This window comes from Anguilla anguilla, chromosome 1, assembly GCF_013347855.1.
Source record: "Anguilla anguilla isolate fAngAng1 chromosome 1, fAngAng1.pri, whole genome shotgun sequence".
NCBI lineage: Eukaryota > Metazoa > Chordata > Actinopteri > Anguilliformes > Anguillidae > Anguilla > Anguilla anguilla.
Genome location: NC_049201.1, coordinates 6,340,511 through 6,360,927, shown reverse-complemented (window position 1 = coordinate 6,360,927; position 20,417 = coordinate 6,340,511). Strand labels below are relative to the sequence as shown.

At 47.3% G+C, this 20,417-nt stretch overlaps 1 protein-coding gene across 1 annotated transcript in view; it reads right to left on the bottom strand.

The window, feature by feature from the left end:
• The window catches only part of LOC118211522 (AN1-type zinc finger protein 3-like), a 15,812-nt gene extending 3,949 nt beyond the window's left edge, over positions 1-11,863 (bottom strand). The window contains exons 1-4 of the mRNA XM_035388796.1: positions 11,526-11,863; positions 4,012-4,052; positions 2,692-2,880; positions 1-49 (exon numbers count right to left, since the gene is read on the bottom strand). The exon at positions 1-49 is cut by the window's left edge and continues 17 nt beyond it. Of these exons, the coding sequence (XP_035244687.1) occupies positions 1-49; positions 2,692-2,880; positions 4,012-4,052; positions 11,526-11,596 (350 nt within the window). The 5' untranslated portion in view covers positions 11,597-11,863. The remainder of the gene's footprint in view (positions 50-2,691; positions 2,881-4,011; positions 4,053-11,525) is intronic.
• Positions 11,864-20,417: the final 8,554 nt, after the last annotated feature.

Genomic DNA, 20,417 nt, shown 5'->3' with positions numbered 1-20,417 from the left:
TTTGTGGGCGTGGACAGTGCGCTGTGGACTGTGTCTGTGCTGGAAGCTCCTGAGGGAAGAGAGAACAAGGGGGGGCGGGGGCGGGGTCATGACATGTTCTTACACTTCCGGGTCAAGAGGTCATCTGTTTCCATCACTGGACCAAATCATAACCTGTCCCTGCAAACACTGTAGATCACTGAGCAAATAGGTTTATTCAGCCTGGTCTGTTCTGAAAGGACTTCTTACTTCACCAACATGACGCAAACCACAACAGGCAGGTGGAGCTCCAAGCTGTGGTGATTTGGGGAAAAAAAAACGAAGAAAAAAAAAAAGAGTATGTGCCAAGCTGATCCACAAATTAAGCAGCACACCGTCTTACCCGCACTCCATACGACTCGAAATACAACGTGGAACGAAGCAGAGAAATTAAAGATGAATTCATAAGGTTCGGCTCGGAGGGCCGCTCCTTCTAATTTCCCATTTATCACCGCCCTGAGATCCATTGGCAACGAGGCGCTTTATTGAGAATGATCCCCGGCACGGGCTGATAAAGTGGTCTTCAAACATTACGCTTATTCATACTGAAAAGGTAAGATCTCCCGGGAGCAGCGGTGTACTGGCTGACAGACGCAGGACTACCAGCCAGGAAGGACGGTGCGAATCCCAGGTAAGTATTTGCGGTCACACCCTGCAGCGGAGCGCGCAGCCCGAATATTCTCCACTAAACTCTCCGGTAATGCAAACGGATGCAAACATAAATGAATGCTGTCAGCTGCCCTCCGTGAGGACGCTCCAATAAACAGATAATGTCATGAAAAGTTGCTGCGTTTGTTTGTTGCTTTAGCGATATAAGCACCAAAGGACCGCGAAAGATACGAGCAGAACTCTCCGGCCTAATTCGACGGAAAAATAAAACCGATCGTTCCCGCAGACCGCATTCGTCAGACGCGGTCTCTAAAAGCAGGACGGTGGGGTGCGATTTAAGTGGGGCGAATTCCTCGCGTGTTCTACATGCAGGAGGCTAGAGAACTCGAAAGCGAGTCTCTTTAATTCACCTCGAGCTCACGCCCGAGCACTTTAACCTCCAGCCCTGGAAGGCCGCGGCAGTTCTGCCCGGAAACAAGATGAGCGGGCTTCAGCCAATCAATGACTACCACAACACAGCTACGGGCTGAGAAGCACCCAAAACACACGCTGCCTTGAGAGAATTCAAAAGGAGCCAAAAATAACGAAAATACATATAAACGTGTTTAAATGACTGTGTTGCATCGTGGAGTTCTCAGCATTATTTTAGCTGGAGTGAACGTTTGCGATTCATGCATGATGAAGGATATTTTTGATATTTACTTCTGATGGTGACTGGTGCAGGGGCAGAAGCTTCTAGAAAAGAATCACAGCACAAGCCGTTTCTTAGGTACCTGAAGTGCATTTCCTCACTTTAAAGCGTGAACCGATTGGCCCTCCACCAGCCACAGTAAACTCAGCAGATCAAAAGAAACTCCTTTAAATACCCAAAACATCCTTCACCACACACAAAAACTATCTGAAACTGAAAAAAAAAAACTCCAGAAAGGGACCTATCCCTCTGAGGTATGGAAAGCAGATAATGGTCCGGTATCACTACCCCGGAGGCAGTGAACTCTCATATCAAACAGAGCTACGCTGGATGCATGAGCTTCCACAGCATGGTCTGTGCTCAGAGCCGGTCAGACGGGCTGCTTTCACTGCGTCACCAGACACACAGCTTCACTGCAGCCGCCAACTGGGCCAGGAGGAATATAGTAGCGACACAGCGCTGCGGCAGAAAATAGCAGCACATCCGCTATGATATCAGCAGTGTGCCCGCTATGATATCAGCAGTGTGCCCGCTATGATATCAGCAGTGTGCCCGCTATGATATCAGCAGTGTGCCCACCATGATATCAGCAGTGTGCCCGCTATGATATCAGCAGTGCCCACTATGATATCAGCAGTGTGCCTGCTATGATATCAGCAATGTGCCCGCTATGATATCAGCAGTGCCCGCTATGATATCAGCAATGTGCCCGCTATGATATCAGCAATGTGCCCTCTATGATATCAGCAGTGTGCCCGCTATGATATCAGCAGTGTGCCCGCTATGATATCAGCAGTGTGCCCACTATGATATCAGCAATGTGCCCACTATGATATCAGCAATGTGCCCACTATGATATCAGCAGTGTGCCCTCTATGATATCAGCAGTGTGCCTACTATTATATGAGCAGTATGCCCGCTATGATATCAGCAGTGTGCCCACTATGATATCAGCAGTGTGCCCACTATGATATCAGCAGTGTGCCCGCTATGATATCAGCAGTGTGCCCGCTATGATATCAGCAATGTGCCCGCTATGATATCAGCAATGTGCCCGCTATGATATCAGCAATGTGCCCACTATGCACAACCTGCACAGTGGCTTAACCTGAGCTCAGTCCACACGTCTGCATTTCATTAAAGCAGTGGACTCAGTTTTTTCCCCCCACATTGGCACACAGTGCCGGACCACTTCACGTTATTTTTGGCTAAGTGGTCTGGTGCCCCAGAAAGCCGGGAAAGTGAATTAGACTTAATGGGTCCAGAATGGGTTGTGATACAAAGTATTTTGCATGCATTATGCTGATTACACCACCGCCCCCCTCCCCCTGGCCCCCGGCCCCCTTCTCCACCTCTCATCACGCGGCTCTTACCCTGCGGAGTAGTGGAACAAGTGGCTCCTGTGTCCTTTGACGACGGCTCCTCCGAACTGACAGGCGTCGACGACAGAGATTGGCTACTGCTGCTGCTCATATCGCTACAGAAGGCCGCCGATTGGCTGCCGCTAGTGCTGGGGGAGGGTCCGGGGGCGCAGTCCTCGTCTGCCTGCTTTTTCTGAATGTCTAAGAGACGGAGAGAGACAGGGAGTTTACCCCAGAGGCAGCGATAAAGTGGGAGAGACAGGCAGAATGGTGATGAGGAGGAGGTCAGATGAAGGTGGTCTCACTCCATCTTTCTTTCTCTATCCCTCCCTCTACAACTCTGCCACATACAAAAACATTAGACACACAGACACACAGAGTGTGTGTGGACCCCAGAACACCAGGTGAAGTGTAAGCAACTGTTTTGAAGGTCCAATTAAATATCTTGTGTCCTTACAACAGCAACCAAGCCTAAAACCTGAGAGTGAGCATCCCCTGAACAACAAGCTACCTCTACCTTCCCATCACCCTCTCCCTCTCCCTCTCCCTCTCCCTCCCCCTCCCCCCTCTCCAACCTTAAAAACACACTCTGTGTACTAATCCTCCTCCTGGCCCTGGCTTCACCCTTTCCGTAATTCTCAACTGGTAAGACCCAAATCCTTACTGAGAACGAGCCAGCCATTCAAATGCGAGATCATCACAGCCAGCCTTGCCGGAGCACAGAACACCGGACTCAAACGCGTTTGAAGGCTTCAGACAGCCTACCATGCACTGTGTGGTCTGGGCTGTCTGCTTGTTAATCAGCCTTTCCGTTACAGCCCACTCTCCCTGTCTGCGTTAGCCTATAATTTATAAGGCAGTACAGTGTTTCGTGGCATGGAAGCACTGTACTGCACTGCGCTGCACCCTCAAGCCCCTACATTTACTGGTTACCATGGCCACCGCGGTCTCCCGATATATACATTTCACATTTTATAGGTTTTAAGTGTGTGTGTAAGTATTTATGTGCATGTTAATAAATGTGCATGCATTAGTATGAATATGTATGTGCATGCCTGTGTTTGTGGGTGCTTCTTAGTATGTGTGTGTCGTTTTATGTACTGTGTACGTGCATGTGTGTGTGTTTGTATGCAAGTGTGTGTGTGTTGCCATTTTTCCTGCTATGGGCAAGATGAAATAAACACCCTATGTTTATAAATAATAAACCAGACACATGACACACAGGTAATTCTGCAGATACACCTGAGATTACCATGGAGGCAGTGCCTGCCAGGGTCTACTGCAACACCGACTTATTGACTTACCGGCAAACAGGAAGAAAGGAACACTTACCAGCAAAACATTTGGAGCAGAGGTTCATGGTTTTGCTGGACCTAGAAGGGAGAGACAGAAAAGGGTTAATGCTGGCAGACAGAGCAAGATGCACAGCGAGCTCCTTGGTAACCACAGGCAATGGGTATTTTTGAAATGTTAATGCCTTTTGACTTTTCTTGATTCTTTTTTTTATTTTTATTAATAATAATAATAATAATGATACAAAAGTGCTGCCGTTGTTACTTATGTGCATGTCCTCATGGCTTTGTGCAACGCAGTCAGCTGAAGCACCTTTGAGCTGTATTAGTTCTACAGCCCTTTGCAAATGTGTAACACACAACTCTTGGCTTGGAACCAGGCTGGCTGCTTCAGCACCGGTTCTGATCCACTTCCCACCTGGGCCTTGCAGGCAGTACTGATGCTGACCCGGCTGGGGCTGGCCCACTCACCAGTGAGCGGCTAAAGCTACACCAGCCCTGTCACTTCCTCTAAGGATGGCGCTTACTGAACATGGCGGGGAGACAGCAGCGTAGCACGAGCGGGCACGTGCCCGCATTCACACCGAGCGCCAAAGTGGGCAATGCCAGGGCTCTGCATCGCTCCCATTCTGGGAGCGTTTGCTCCTGAACACTGGTGAGTGCTACCTGGAACAATAACTAAGGGCCACATCGATGGACCTGGGATGCATTAGTGCGCTCCAAAACCTCTCAGCTTCAGCTTATGAGCTCTCAACTGCCGCCACAGAAACAAAGACTTTATTTCCAGCTCACGCTACCAGAGCACAGCTCTACAGCGAGCAACAGAGGACCATAATGGTAATGGCACTGGGTTCATGACCGAACGGTTCTATGTCCCAGGTAGGACACTGCCACTGTACCCTTGTAGTAAGGCACTCAGCCTGCATTGCTTCAGTATATATCCAGCTGCATAAATGGATGCTGTACAGTATATTAATTACAACAACAAAAAAAAAGTTGTGCAAGTCGGTCTGGATAAGAGCGTCCGCTAAATGCCCGTAATGTTATGAAATGCGATGTGATGCAGTGTGACGTAATGTGATGTAATGCAGTGTGATGTAATGCGATGTAATGCAGTGTGACGTAACGTGATGTAATGTAATGGATGGAGGGCGTTAGAGTTTGTATTAAACCCGGTACTTTTCTCCTCATTCACACACACCGCTCCGAGCCGAATGACAGAGCAGGAGTGTGCGACAGCTGGTGCTCCGCCAAGAGGACCACAAACTGACACCGAAAACACGGCGCGGCCCAAAATTAATTAACACCTGCGCAGACATACACCGGTGACCTTCATCTGGGAAATGTCAAATAAAAGATAATTAGGCCTCAGCGAACGCTAAAACAGCCTCCCGTAACCGAACCACGCAGACGGGCCAGCGGGGAAAATCAAAAAGCCGAAACGCCTGACACTGTACCGGGGGGGGGGGGGGGGGGGGGGGACTTTCTGGAGCGCTCATCGATTAAAACACGCTCGGCTCGCCAGAGATCCATCTCCCCAGAGAATGGGTTCTGGGGACACACTGCCGGCCCGGACTCCGGTACTGGAGCGTGCTAAATCCCGCTCTGTGAATAAAACAGGAGAGCCCGGCCTACGTCTTTTGAACGGTGTCATTTCGTATTTATTGTGCCGTCACTTCGGATGAATCCAGCCAGGTCATGTGCGTCTGAGCGTCTGTATGTCTGTATGTCAGTTATCCAGCGAGTGAGGCCCTGATTAGCAAGCGAGGGTCTTACAGCAGGTAGAGCAATGACAGTGTTCAGATGAGTCTCTAAACAATATAACTTCTGCGCTGGTCTCGATCCACAATTGTGACCACGCCATGTCGCTCCTACTCTTCCTTTAACCCTTTAAGGCTTGAGATCCCAAATATGTTACTGGAATGTTCTTAACTGAGCATTCCAATGATGGTGTAACAATCACTACTGGTAACTGGGAGCAATGGAGTTCTAGAACACTGACTTACAATTTTGAAAAACCGTTCCAAATAAACCTAGTCTTCAAGGAGTTAAGTACAGTCAAGCACTCCTAACATTCCAAATAAACCTGCTCTTCAAAGGGTTAATGCAGTTCTGTACGGCACCCCCTCTCTCCAGACCCCAGAGCAAACTCAACACTCAACACTGACCCGGGCTCACAAATCTCCATTAATGTCAAGCGTAGTCGGCCCAACAACTAGGCTAACACGCTCACCGAAACCCCACCGGCCAAAAAAAAAACGCCCAAAGATTTTAAAAAAAGAAATATTAAAATAAGCACCGAGGGCGACGGCAGAAATAACAACAACAATCAATCCGCCGTCACAACCGCTGGTAATCACAATGATTGGCAATCAGGGGGGGGGGGGGGGATGGCGAGGTTAACCGGAGCGGGAATAATGCATGCTGAAGAGCGCGCTGATGAGCGGCGCATTAATGAGCCCGCGGGGCTGATCGCGGGGCTGTTCGCGGGGCCGCTGCGCTAACGAGAGGGGGGGGGGGGGGGGGACCCTGATTGGGATGACTGACAGCCCAGACTGACGCTGTCACCACGGAGACGCCACGCTGAGTGGCAGCCGACGCAGAGCGCGGGGGCGCGGCGGGGGGGGGGGGGGGGGGGGGGCCGAGCCGCATGCCCCGAAAGACAGGGGGAGAACAAGGAGAGGAAAGTTACGACAAGTTATTCAAATGCGACAAATCGGTGATGAGTAGCACGCTACACAACATGCTTCACAAAACAACACAACAACAAAATAATCATTTTCGAGCACACGCATCAAGTCAAATGAGACAACCCCAAACAGCGTAATTGGAATTATTTGGGTAAAAAATCACAGGATTCCAACATCCTTTAATGATTCAGACGTTCCAAATTACAGCAATCATTCAGCAATCCTTTTTCTTTTTCAAACGCACAAACACAAAAACAAAACGGTTCAAAGCTCGTTCTCTTATTACACAGCTTTTCTAGGACCTCACTAAAGGAAACATACGGTGTAGGAACTCCTCACAAAGCTGGCTGCCCTACTGTTCTAATGCTGTCATTTAAACATCTCACCATAAACTAAAACTGCTCTCGCTTGTGAGCAATAAAACACACAAGACACAAGAAACCAATGTCCACACAGTGCAGAACATGCCTAACTGCCAATATGAGCGCAGGGGCCACATCCACAGATAGCGCTGTGAAGCAGGGTAATCGAGCGTGTCCAGGTTTGCGGCGGCACGCTCGTTCTGGTTATTCCTGGAATAAGAACGGTTTTCCCTATGTTGATGGAAACAATCAGCTCTGATGGGGGGAGAGAGATGGAGAGAATCCCACCGCACCCATAAAAACCATTTCCCAGCCCACCTGCAGGCTGACGTTCGATACGCCGGCCCGTGCTCACCTGTTGTGCAAATGAGCAACACTCTTCACCGCACAGGAGATAGAGGGTACACACTTTCAGACAGCCGACCGTGCGTTTCAAAAACCGCTTACCCTAGAATGAGGGTCGCAGCACAACCCCGCATGCTGATCATTGCTGAGAAATTGCGCACTTGCAGGGTGCGTTTTAGGGAAATTCCAGCGTGCGGCGACGCGACACCCCCCAGGTTAGGGCCGCCGCGCTGACAGAACGCAGAGGGGGCGGGACGCCGGGCTCATCTTTATCGAAAGCGACCGTTTTCCCCGCCGAAGTCGAAGCGGATGAGATTCACCCGGCGGACCCAGCGGGACTCTGCGGTGGCGTCGGGTGGGGGGGGAGGGGGGAGCGCGTACCTGCGAAGCCATTAAAATTCATAGCGGTCCTAAAAACAAATTCGCTCCGATGTCCTAAATCACAAGCCTGCGCCGCGCTTCACCCAAAAGCATCCGTGCCGGTGCCAGACACACCCCGCTCAGCGGAACGAACCGGCCACGGCAGACGCGGCAGGCAGGGGTGCTTATGAAACGCGCATTGGAATGATAAAACAAATGGGAGGACAGCTCTGGGCCTCCACATTTCGTGTATCTACAGCCGCGCGTTAGGAGCGTACTTCACACCATCCAAGAGGCAGAGCGCAGCCCACACAGGGCACAAGCATGAAACAGCCACTTAAAGCACGTCCTTTCTTTCTCCAGTCCGTTCCGCGTGGAACAGAGAGAGAACAAGAACAGAGGAGGAAAAGAGGAGAGCGGAGAGACATCCTTGCCCCTCTTACTCTCTCCGTTTCTCTCTCTCTGTTCTCTCTCTGCCTATCTCACTCTCTCTCACACTCACTCGCTCACTCTCTCACACACACGCACACACACGCAAGCGTGCGCACACAAACGCAAACGTACGCGCACGCACGCACACACACACACATCACTCCAAACCAATCAAAGCGGGTGCTCTCCTGGGACAGCGAAGCTGGAACCGGATTAATCTGACATCTCCTGTTAAATGTCACCGGCAATTAAGGCTTACGAGGGCGGCGAGAGCTCCAATCAAGTCACTGAGCCCACCTCAGCCTGTAGCGCATCGGAAAAATCAGCAACTGATCAGGGCGGGGTGCCGGTGAGGGTGTGTGTGTGTGTGTGTGCGTGAGTGTGTGTGTGTGTCCACGCGAGCGTGTCATTAAGCCACTGCACAAAGAGAAGTATGCCCTAAAATCACTAGCACGGTCAACTCTCACACCCTCTCTCTCTTTCCCTATCCGTCTCTGATTCTCTATATTAAAATTCTAATTCAAACATTAATTCAAATATTGCCAGGACCACACACATCAGCACTCTCTCTCTCTCACCCTGTGTTTGTCAGAGTCTGTGTGCATCTCTCTCTCTCACTCACACACTCACTCTCTCTCTCTCTCTCTCTCTCTCCCCCTCTCACCCTCTCTCACTAGGGACAATGAGGGCTCCGTGTCCCACACAGAAGAGGCCACCTCTGCTGAATCAGCAGGACGGGGACTTAGGGGAAGGGCAGCCTGTCCTGAGCATAAACCGATTCCACACCGTCCCCACCTCAGCCTTCCGCGGGTTAAACAGGGCTCGCTGTCACCCGGCTCAGCGTTTTTCCATTCCCACGTCAAACGCCTTTAAAAATGTCCCCTTCCACTAATTAGAACTAGTATGAGATCATGTTACAAACAGAGAATGCAACGCCAAAGCCTGCTTCCTACACTCAGAAAAAAAAAACCACAGTCAGTTCCTTATCAGTTAGTGAGGCTAAAAGCTCCAGCTTAACTTAGATAACATCTTAACTTAATAACACTATGTGTGGATATTTCCTGAATGCAGATCTGTAATGAACTTTTTTTAAAACTTAACACTTACCCATACTACTACATGGAACAGTAGCCACAGTAAGAACAGCACCCTTGAAAATGGGGTTAAAGCATGTTCAGAAATGCAAGCCTTATACAGGGAGCCTACCACAAATTACACGCCAATATTTACTGTAACACAGTCAAGGTCAATCTAACTTTCAGAGAAACTCGCCTCACGGTCATGTAAAGTTGCAAGAACTACAGATTAAACACGTGGTCAGACTCCCATCTGTTAATAAAAATTTAGGTGGTGGAAGACATCAGGTATACATTTACATTCAGAACCACAAAGCCAACAGCAATATTGAAATATTGACAAGTATTTGCTTACAGTGCAACTGAACCAAAGTCCAAATTCAGGTAGACAAGCCATTGATTCCTCAAAGCCATTCCGGGAGGCAAACAAGGTCAAAAATGCAAGATAAAACTTCTTAAATGTCAGGGAAAGAATTCATTTTAAATACCACTGGAAATAAGGACAGTTTCTCTGCTAAAATCTTCTGCTCTCAATACCTTACCCTCGATAGACAGATGCTCACATCCATTAATAGCATAAAAAATCTATGGCGGAGCCTCAGTGAGTTTGCCGTTTGGCTGCATTACCCAAAACCGTGCAGTAATGGGCTGAACTTCACTGTTCCTGTTCAAAGCACAGGCCCGGGGGGAAAAAAGCTTACAGTCTTCTCTACCAGCATTAGCCAAGCAATGGGCTGGTTTGGCATTTCAGCTGTTAATACTGTAGGGGTCGTACAACTTCTGCATTGTCTTCTGTAGAATAAATACATGTTTATGAATGTCTACGACACTTAATGGTCCAAGGCTTAAAATAGAAATCGCACAATTTAATACTGAGGGACATCTTAATACTTCAGGGGAGGTAAAGTCATATGCAATCGTATTACACGTTAAAAACCTTCCAGGCATGTTATTTACAATCTGATACATATTTCTCTGACCCCGGCAAGGCCAGTCATGTAACAAGTGAAATCATGAGCTATCCTCTAAAGCGGCCACAGGAAGACCAGACTGCGAGGAGGGTCAGCTGACCGGTAGTTTTGAGGACACCTGGATGTTAATGACCTAAAAACTGTTCCTCCACTTAATGCTGGAAGGACGAGACGGACCCGTGGAGTGTATTAGGTACACTAAACTGTCGCTCCCTCAAATAAAGCCAGCTGTGTTTATCAAGGGGCTCTTCGCGTATAATCTAAAACGGATGTCAGTGTTACCTCCTGTCGTTCGGTTTCTGCAACTGACCTCCATTGCGCAACTCCTGACATGAAAAATTCAATGAGAACTTGTTAGCAAGCTAACGACGCTGACCTTATCTGACAGGGAGAAACTTACATGCTACTATGCAAAATGACATTATTTTACAGTGTTCAGTGTTCCGCAGGAATCTGAAAGAGGGATTAGGGGTCCCCTGGGAGTATCAATTGGCTAGCTAGTCAACAAACCGTAATTAAGCTGTGTGCAGGCTAGGGACTGATGAGTATAGTGTACAGTATGCTAACTAATTAGCTGGGTCGCCACTTGCTTAGCTAGCTAATAGCAACCAGGGAAATGTGGGCTTTGTGATAAAACTACAAATATTATCACGTTGATTCTATTACAGATTAGCACGACTGAAACAGTAATCTGGCTACCAAATGCTTGAAAATACAAGCTAAGCGAGCTACCTGGGTTGATTTATTTTAAATAGTTAAACAGCAAGCTATGCTTAATCTATGAGTGACAAAAGATTAAACTAACGTTACAAAATATTGGCAACTAGCTGAATAACACACACATGCTATCTTGCTAGTAAGACTGCTGAATGCCAACAGCATTGCAGCTGGTTATCCTGGCATACACTAAACGATTAGCTAGCTAGCTGTCAATTAGAACCAGCTAGCCGACATGACATAGCCAAATGTTAGCCAACGACGAGCACTATTGGCTAAACTGTAACGTAATGTGTTAGATACGTCCGGGTCAGGTGGGTAAATAATTTGAAATACCAAATAATTTAGCTTTAAGCAAACAATGTGTCACTTGTCGTAGCTAACGGATGTAACATTAATGGTACTGCCCCCATTTAAATCCTGGTCCTAGCTAGCTAGCTAGCCACCCAGTCAACTAAAACTCCCCCACCCCCACCTGGGCCTACGAAATAACAATACTATTAATCTTTACTACTCTATAGCAGTGTAAGAATGCAGTCGATTTTCCGTCACTTAGCAAAGCTTCGACTAAATCCAAAACAAACAATTCAGCGAGTCTCACCCCCAGAATCCACAGGGACAGCGGGGAGGTATGCTGGGCGGCTTGCTGCGTTCACTGCCTGTGTCCCCCATAGTTCCAAAGAGTCGGTAGGTCCAAATAGGTGAGACCGGGGATGGAGATGCGGCCTGTTCAATATGAGGAGGTTCCTCGACCAGCTACGGGCTGAGAAAATCCACTTTCCTCGGTACTCCTTTGTCCAAATAAATAGACAGGTTGGCGTGCTTTGCCGACACGAGCGGCCGCCACAACAAAGATGAAACAGACAACACAATTTTTGTGAGAAAACGGCCGCGGACAATCCGAGGGTCCGCACCCGGAGCCAAGGCCGATCAGCTGGAGTGAAGAATGTACCATGCCCACAAAAGGGGGGTGGTCATTCAGGCCCAAGGAACAACTATAAAGATGATTTAAAACCGGACATATCCAAGTGAGTATGCCACACTTCGATGAAAACAGAAATGCTTAACTTATACCATTTAATCGCTGTAAAAATAGTAACTTTTTTTGTAAAGATAAGGACTGTAATGTCTTTTACCTAAGTGGAGTGGAACCTTCCATTTTACTGCCTTTTCGGGGATGAGCGCTCAGTAAAGAAAGGACAATACAGGAAACTGTCAATTCTTGGCCCACCATATTGGCTCAAAATTTGCATTGATTAAGATATCAAGACAGCTAATATTTTTAAGACTCTGTGGCACAAGTTGTGAGCTCGAGCCTTCTGTATTGATTACACTTTATTATTGATCCGTCTGTGGGAGGGTTTCTATAAATAGATAAGCCACAGCAAAAGTTACCACATACTACATTATATTACATTGCATTAGTTTCCTAATTTTGCAGGATGATTTTCCTGTTGGTTCGTTTCTCCCCCCCCCCCCCCCCCTTTTTTTTTTTGGTTAGTCTACTACAAATGCTTCCAAAGTCACTTGAGAGCACCCATGAAGTCACTGTTCTCCTTGATTCGTGAATATGTGAGTACATTTTCAGAACACTCAATATGCAAGAAATCGGCTATTGGGTATTGCTCAACATGGGTGAGTTTCTATGGTTCCAGATGACTTGTAAACAACTAGGTTAACATCACACTTTGTACAATTTGTAAGTGTTGCATCCAAAGACAGGCAGGTGAATGCTAAAAGTATTGGCACCATGCATTTTTATATTTCACTGTGTTTATGAGTGTCAAAACTGCATTTACCTGTCCGTCTTTGGATGCCCTATTTTAGTGTTTTATTCCTTGGAATAAATCTATTTTATGGTTTATTCCTTCCCGAGAGCGTCCTTAGGGTAACCCCCCGTCTGTCACCGGTGTTTTCTGATTAGTGGTACTGACTGACGGCCCGTGGGAGCTGCACCTCACGTGAGACTGCAAGCCTGACACCATTTCCAGGCTGCTAAAATTTACTGGTGGTGCTTTACGTTTGGAAGTACCTTTGCCATAGTTCATTCATTCATTCATTCATTCATAAAATGAACTTGGCTTCATGACTCACATGACCAATAGCAGTTCTGACAGCTCCACCTAAGCACAGGAAGAAAAGAATCATACTGGAGTTTGAGGGCAAAGGCTGTCAGCTGAAAGAGAGAGGGGGGTGGATGCTGTGGGAAGGATCTGCCAGCAAGCCCATCAGATATTTCCAGTTCATTATGAAGGTGAAAAAGAAATGAATATTGCATCATGCACATTGCATTAGTTGCAGACTTTTCTTTTCTTGAATAAGCACCGCAGTATATTTTACACGCATCCCCTGTAGTGAAATGCATAGGAGATTATTTAATGCATAATTTCTATGATTAATTAACCGCGTTGAACGTCGAGCACTGAAACGGCACATTTTTACATTTGGATGAGCCTCACAATCACAAGTTGCTGCACAAAAAAAACCAAGGCCACCTTGGTTCAGGGATGGCTGAGCAACGCAAAGCTGCAGGCGACAAGAAGTGCGGGTGGGTGGGAAGGCTGGCAAAGATGGGCCATCTCCCATCAAAGCGCAGTGTCTCCCCCATTGCAAGATTAATCCAGCCCCAGGCTTCTAGGCCTCCGGAGACTGTAGCACACGACTTCAAAGACAGAACCACTCCCCCCTCCTTATGCACACATGACTGCAATAAACACAAGAAGTTAAGGAATTAATGAGGCGCTGGTTCAAATATGAAGACAAACCAAATGCACACACACTTGCGAATAAAAAAATATACAGATTTAACCCCGCACACAAACGTACTGTATGTACGTCCACCGAAAGATTTACACGATTAACCTGTAAGCTACTAAAAACACTCGTGTGCACAAAATTCTGTACTTCCAACCAATGAGTTTACTTTGAGGAGAGCCTGCACTCTTTATCTATGCTGTGTAACTTTGTTGTTTCTGCCCTAAGGAGGACTGTAAAAAAGGAAACACGGTCTCCAAGGAGACCTGATTCATTTAATAGGGAGAAATCGAAGGGGTGAACACTCCTCTTAATGCCCTCCTGGGTAGCATCCAACAGCCAGGCACTTTTGGAAAACTTTGTGTGGAGTTTCAGTGAATGAGGTAAGCTGTTCAAACTTACATTCTTGCGAACTCATTCTTACATTTGCAAACACACATTCACCAATTACAGAATACTCTGTTGTACACATAAATGAGGAGACATTTGGTAATGTTCCCTAGACGGGTGATGTTTGCCGTACTGGGATATTGACATTCAAGGGATGTATATAGCCTTTGTTTGCTTAAGAACAGAGAAAGAAACAGCGACAATCCCTGTTTATTTATACAATGTAGTTCTTTGTTTATCAAATAACATTCATCCTACGGTTTAGATGACAACCACTCACCAACCACTGAAGGAAGGAAATGCGCAAACGGCTCAAGCATCAGCCAGGGATGGGAGCATCTGATCGCCCCCCCCCCCCCCCCCCATGTTTGTCTGCTGAGCTGCTTGCAGAGTGTCCTCCTCCAGCTCATGTCTGTGTGAGCCTGACTTGTATACTGCGATGCGATGAGAAGCGGTGGCTTACATCTCACGCTTCAGAGGAGAGCTCATGCTCTTGTGTGCTCTCTCCCAAATTGACAGCAGGGGTTTCCATCAGACCTTCCAAACTGCAGAGGTACAGGGAGGAAGCATGAAAAACAGAACAGCAGGAAATGTCAAAGTATGAGGTCACGTACCAGATGCATAGTACCATATGCATATGCTTACAGTGAAACATTTCCTTTAATTGCACATTTGCTGCTTGCTGCTCAGATCTCTACAAACAGCTGGCTGGCAGGATGTAGGGTTGCAGAGAATTCAGAGAAGAGCAGGTATCGGGCTCTCAGACGCCTGCACCAAACATAAAAAGGCTCCAGAATAAATGAATCTTGTGTTGTTTATGCGGCACAAATCTGTTTCTGTGCACTGCTGTGTAATATAGTCTGTTAGAAATATTGTAAATTTGAATAAATGTAATTGCCTTTATGAAAGCCGGTTCATAAACACTAATATAAGATGCAGGCATGCGTGGGGGAAAATAATCATTAAAATGGATTGCGTCAGAAATCCATGCGCGTACATGCTAGTCTATAAAGTAGCTGCTTTCCTATTATTCCTGGTGCCATCCCCTCACAGCCTGTTCAACAATCACTGGGAAGGGAGCATTTCTGGGGTAACACATTTGTGGCAGTGAAACCAGAAAATGTTTACAGAATGAAACAGTCCCCATGGTATTAGGCACCTTCTAACCCCCTCACCCCCAACACACACACACACACACACACACACAGGATGCCTGCCAATGGAATAGTACAACTGCACTTGTCCACCGCCCCAAAGCAGACCATAATATATCTGGTTTCTGAATATCAGCCCGTGCTTTGTCGGTGGAGTGCTTTTCTGCAGAATTGCAGGCAGGCTGCGCGATGTTGCGTGAGATTCCGGGAGCGCAGCAGGACACTGGGCCGAAACAGACTCGCCGAAAATACGCCAGGACGCGCGCTCCTGTCATACAGGACGCCGCTCCACCCCCGCTGCCGCGTGACGGCTTTTTGGGGGGTTCTCATCATGCGCCGTGGGGGCAACCTGCGTATGCTACCCGCACGCAGAAGCCTGGCAGGGTTACAGTCCTCCTGCATCCCAGGGTGCACTGGGACGGGGAACGTTCCTGCCGGGCTCTTCCGCCATCGCTCAATCTGCTGATCAAAGTGCCTCTAAACTGCTTGGAACTACAGAGGGAAAGGGAGAGGGTGCTGCGTGGAGCACGCAATTAGCAAAAATTAGTTTTCCCAAAACACACCCCGCCGCCGCCCCACCCGGCAGAAAACATGTTTTTTTTAACTGTACCGCTCGTATGAAGGGAGGAGGCTTGGTCTAACCGTCTTGGTTTAACTGTAGGTGATGGCTCCATAGATCCCAGAGTTGATGCTTAATTAGTTTTTATGAGGCTGTAAACTGGGTAGGAAAGGGGGTGGGGTGGGAGATCAAAGAGAATACTGAGGAAAACCTCCTTCTGGCAAAAGGGAGAGAGAGAGAGAAAAAGTGAGAGAGCAAGAGGAAGGGAGGATAGGATAGGAGAGAGAGTCAGGGCGGGAGGGAGAAGGGGAGAAAGTGATTTGACTACTGATACTATCAAATGCAGTTTTATATGCTGTTGTCACACACACATGCACACACACACTCACACGCACACAGGTTTTGATGGTTAGACGGAAAGAGGCATCAATACAAATTATTTGGAAGTAGACTATATTGACCTACCCAATTTGTGCATCATTTTGCAGTTAATCCAGTTTCTCTTCCACACCTCTTAAATGGTTTCTCAGATGCTTTTATATCACAGCAATTCACCGGCGTATTTAATATGCATTTCATTATAACCCTTTTTTTTCTTTTTAGAACTACATTTCATTTCTTTTTTAAGTTGCGCTGAATTATGGGTATTTTAACTGCCATCCCATGATTTATATTTTGCAGAGTATCCTATAGTAAGCTTTTCCATTACCCTGTTAGCTTATTTTCTATTTCCCTGTATCCAAGCATTATGGGGGGGGGGGGGGGCAGCAACCTATCCCAGCATGCATTGGGTGGGAGGCAGGAACACACCCTGGACAGGTCGCTAATCCATCGCAGGGCACACACACCATTCACTCGCACACTGATACCTAAGGACAATTTAGAGTTTCCAATTAGCCTAATGCATGTCTTTGGGCTGTGGGAGGAAGCCCACGCTGACACAGGGAGGACATGCAACTTCCACAGGTCTTCCGCAGTACTCTCTATGGTCTGCCACCCCACCCCCCTTCCTACCCACTGCACCATTGTGCCACCCCTGTTTCATATGTACCCTCATCATATGTACCCTTTGAAGGTTTTTCTATATTCTCTGCTGATCACTGTCAGATTGCATCGATCTCAGGCCTTTCCCCCTTGTCTGCTCAACTTAATTGTTTCTGTCTGTGTCTTGTTAAAAGAGGAGGACGGGTTGCCCCCCCTTGAGCCTGGTTCCTTCCCAGGTTTCTTCCCATCTGTTACAGAAAGCTTTTCTTTGCCACTGTTGCCTTAGGCTTGCTCCTGTGGGGGTTTAGGCCAGGGTTGTCCGCGAGGCGCATTGCAACAATTGTTTGTGAAATGCGCTATATAAATAAATTTGGATTTGATTTGATTTGATCATTCTGTAGGTTTTCATTACAACCATCATTTTGCACGCCCAGTTCTACTAATTAGCAGCTCGACAAGATCTCTAGCTGTGGGATGAGAAGTGTGCTTTATTAGGGTTTGAGTGAAGTCCTACAGGGTGGCAGATCCACAGGAACAGGGCTGGAAGCCACCATTACGACGCCAGCATCCATGTGTATAAAATCGGCTCACAGCAGTGCCCTCTGTCCAATGGCCAGACAGTCTGCACCGGCAAGGTGTCATTTCCCCGACCCGACATCAGCATTGGCTTTTTCTGAGGCCAGATAACTTCCTTTGGCTCCGAAAATCAGGACAGGCTCACATTTCAAATTGAATGTGGCCTGCCTTCGGTTGATGTTCGGGTGAAACCAGATGGGGTGGCGGGGGGGTGGGGGGGTGTGGGGGCGGCGGGGGTAGAGAAACCGGTGTCCTGGGTTTGAAGTATAAACCATGTATATGGGCTGTAAAACATACCGGCTCCAGGCTGGTCTGAAAAAAAAAGAAAAAAAAAAGTTATCTGAGAAATGAAGCTGAGGCGACCACAACTAATGTTTGTTACACAGAATTTATGCGCTGCCACCCCCCGTCTCCGCAACTACCTGGCCAGCTACTCCCTCTTGTGGTCAGTCTTTTCAAAACGGACTCCTGGACTGAGGATGATGGGAACGGGGAGACAGATGAAAGCTGCACTAAGTTACAGGCCAGATCAGCGGTAACCAACCGCATTCCTGGAGATCTACCATCCTGCAGGTTTTCATTTCAGTGCTAATTTTGGCACACCTGATTCTACTAATTAGTGGCTCGATGTGTAAGTCGCTCTGGATAAGAGGGTCTGTTAAAATGCCTCTAATATAATGTCAACGAGTTATGTAGCTGTTGAATGAACTGTGCTTTGTTAGGGTCGGAGTGAAAACAGGACAGGACGGTAGGCCTCCAGGAACAGGGTTGGTTACCACCGGGGGCGGATGGAGATGGAGACGGGTGAGATGAGGGGAGAGAAGCACTGAATAAAGGTAGAGAAAACGAAGGGAACGGTGTTAAAGGAGACTGCTGACATCTTCGCTAAATGGCAGTAATTACAGCCTTTAAAATTAGAAGGAGGCGGGCAAGGTTTCTTCAACTATCTGTAACTGTTCTGAGTCTGGTTCATACATTACCAGGAATAAGTGGTCCTGGGAGAACAGGTGAGCAGAGAAAAAAATATTAGAGTTTCAGAGGGAAAGAAGAAGAACATCGGAAGTATCAAAATCTCATTTGTGTCAAAAAATAGGCTAATTATACCCTGTAAACAAAACATAACCAAATGCAGGATAGGCACAGTTGCACAAAGTATTTGTGCTGTAAAAATAAAAGTCCAAATTAAACCTGTGATTCAACCCACAAACATAAATTAGAGTTAAAAGCCTGGCAAAAAAGACAATCTAAAAGAGGTTGAACTGTTATGAACAAACAACTATATGCTGTAAATTGACACATCAATTATATGGCATGATACTGACTGTAGAGTATATTCCTACTCGTGCCAAATACTACCATTTTCACAAAGTCGTCATCACATCTTGCCATGCCAAGAAGACTAATTGTGTTCTTACTTAATTGTTCACTAAGTTAACATATGAACAATTTTTTTTTTTTTTTTAAATATCTTTTTAAAAATATTTTTTAAATTGTCCTATAATTAGTAATATTGTGGAATATTAGGCTGTGCGCATGTTTTTTGCCATTATTATTTATGAATTTAGTTAATAAGAATCAAAACCAAAAACACTGATAAAATGTGGAATCAATGTCAGTTATGTATAGCCAAGGGTACTGCTTGCTGGTGGGTTTCAACACGAAGCAGACGCCGCGTGGATCCACTAATCTTAATGGAGTTGCGTATGGATATGCATGAACCTAATTGCCATCCGCCACACATCCGCACAATATAAAGATCAACGATCTGCTCCGAATTGGCTCTAAATTGATGTCCCCGAGCGAGGCATATATTCTTTACACCTGTCCCTGGCTGTGGACACAAAATCTATCTGCGCTAAAATTCAGTTGATTGATAACAGATTAAAAGAAAGCTTATTTGTCATAATATAGCAAACCAAAGAGAATAAAACAGAGGGAGACAGAGAGAGAGAGAGAGAGTGAGTGAGTGAGTGAGAGAGAGAGAGAGAGAGAGAGAGAGAGAGAGAGAGAGAGAGAGAGAGAGAGAGAGAGAGAGAGAGAGAGAGAGAGAGAGAGAGAGAATTTCACACAACTTCCTCCCTCTCTCGCCCATGTGTAATCAGAAGCAGGCCCACCATAGTGTTATTTCACCTCCAGTGGCATTCCAGTGGATGGATCAATAATCACTGCAATCATTGGAAATGAACCCTGGGATCCAGATCCTCTCTGGCTATTTAAAGACCCTGGAGAACATGCAGGACGCTGGGGCGACCGTGCCGGACCTGACCCCGGTGGAACTGTCCACACCTGCCCCAGCGGTGTGTAACATGTAAGGGCCCTAGAGACACCATCAGGGGAGAGTCCTTTCTCCCCATTGCCCTTTTCCAGCCGAACTGGGGCAGGAGAGTCTTAGTGCTCTGCCACTCTTCAGCAGATAAGGAGCGGGCGGGGGGGGGGGGCTGGAAAAGGTGACTGAAGGTGGCAGATCACCGAGCCTCTGATGTCACCATTAAGTGGCCCCCTCCGTCCGTCTGAGATCGCGCTGAATGGTCTCCGTTTGCTATTGAACGTCGTCCGCTCTCTCTACCCATCATGCACTGCTCCTTACGGTACAGAAAATTAGCCCCGCGCAACGCTTACTTTGAATTCAGCAGACGCCTTTCATCCGCACGCTCCTCTTCTGAACGGTCCATCTGTACAAGTGGATATTTACTGAAACAATGCAGATGCCCTTGAGCAAGCAGCAGGGGAACTGAACCTGCAACCTCTCAGTTACAAGGCCAGTACTTGAAACGATACACTACACTACCGCACGCCCACACAAGGCATCGGCGGTGCACAGCTCTTCAGCGTGCCCGTGACCCCCCTCCCCCCCCCCCCCCCCATTCTTCACACCCACGGCCCTGTCACCCTGACCTCATATCCACTCCCACTCTTTTTTCTTATATACATACTTTTAACCCAGATCGAGCTCCCATACCTTTGCCATTTACGTAAGACATTGAGCTCTGAATAAGGGCTTAACCTGGCTCCATGTAATTTCACAGAGCCTCGTCAGGTACGAAGGCAGGGTGTCATCTCTTCATCCCACGCAGGC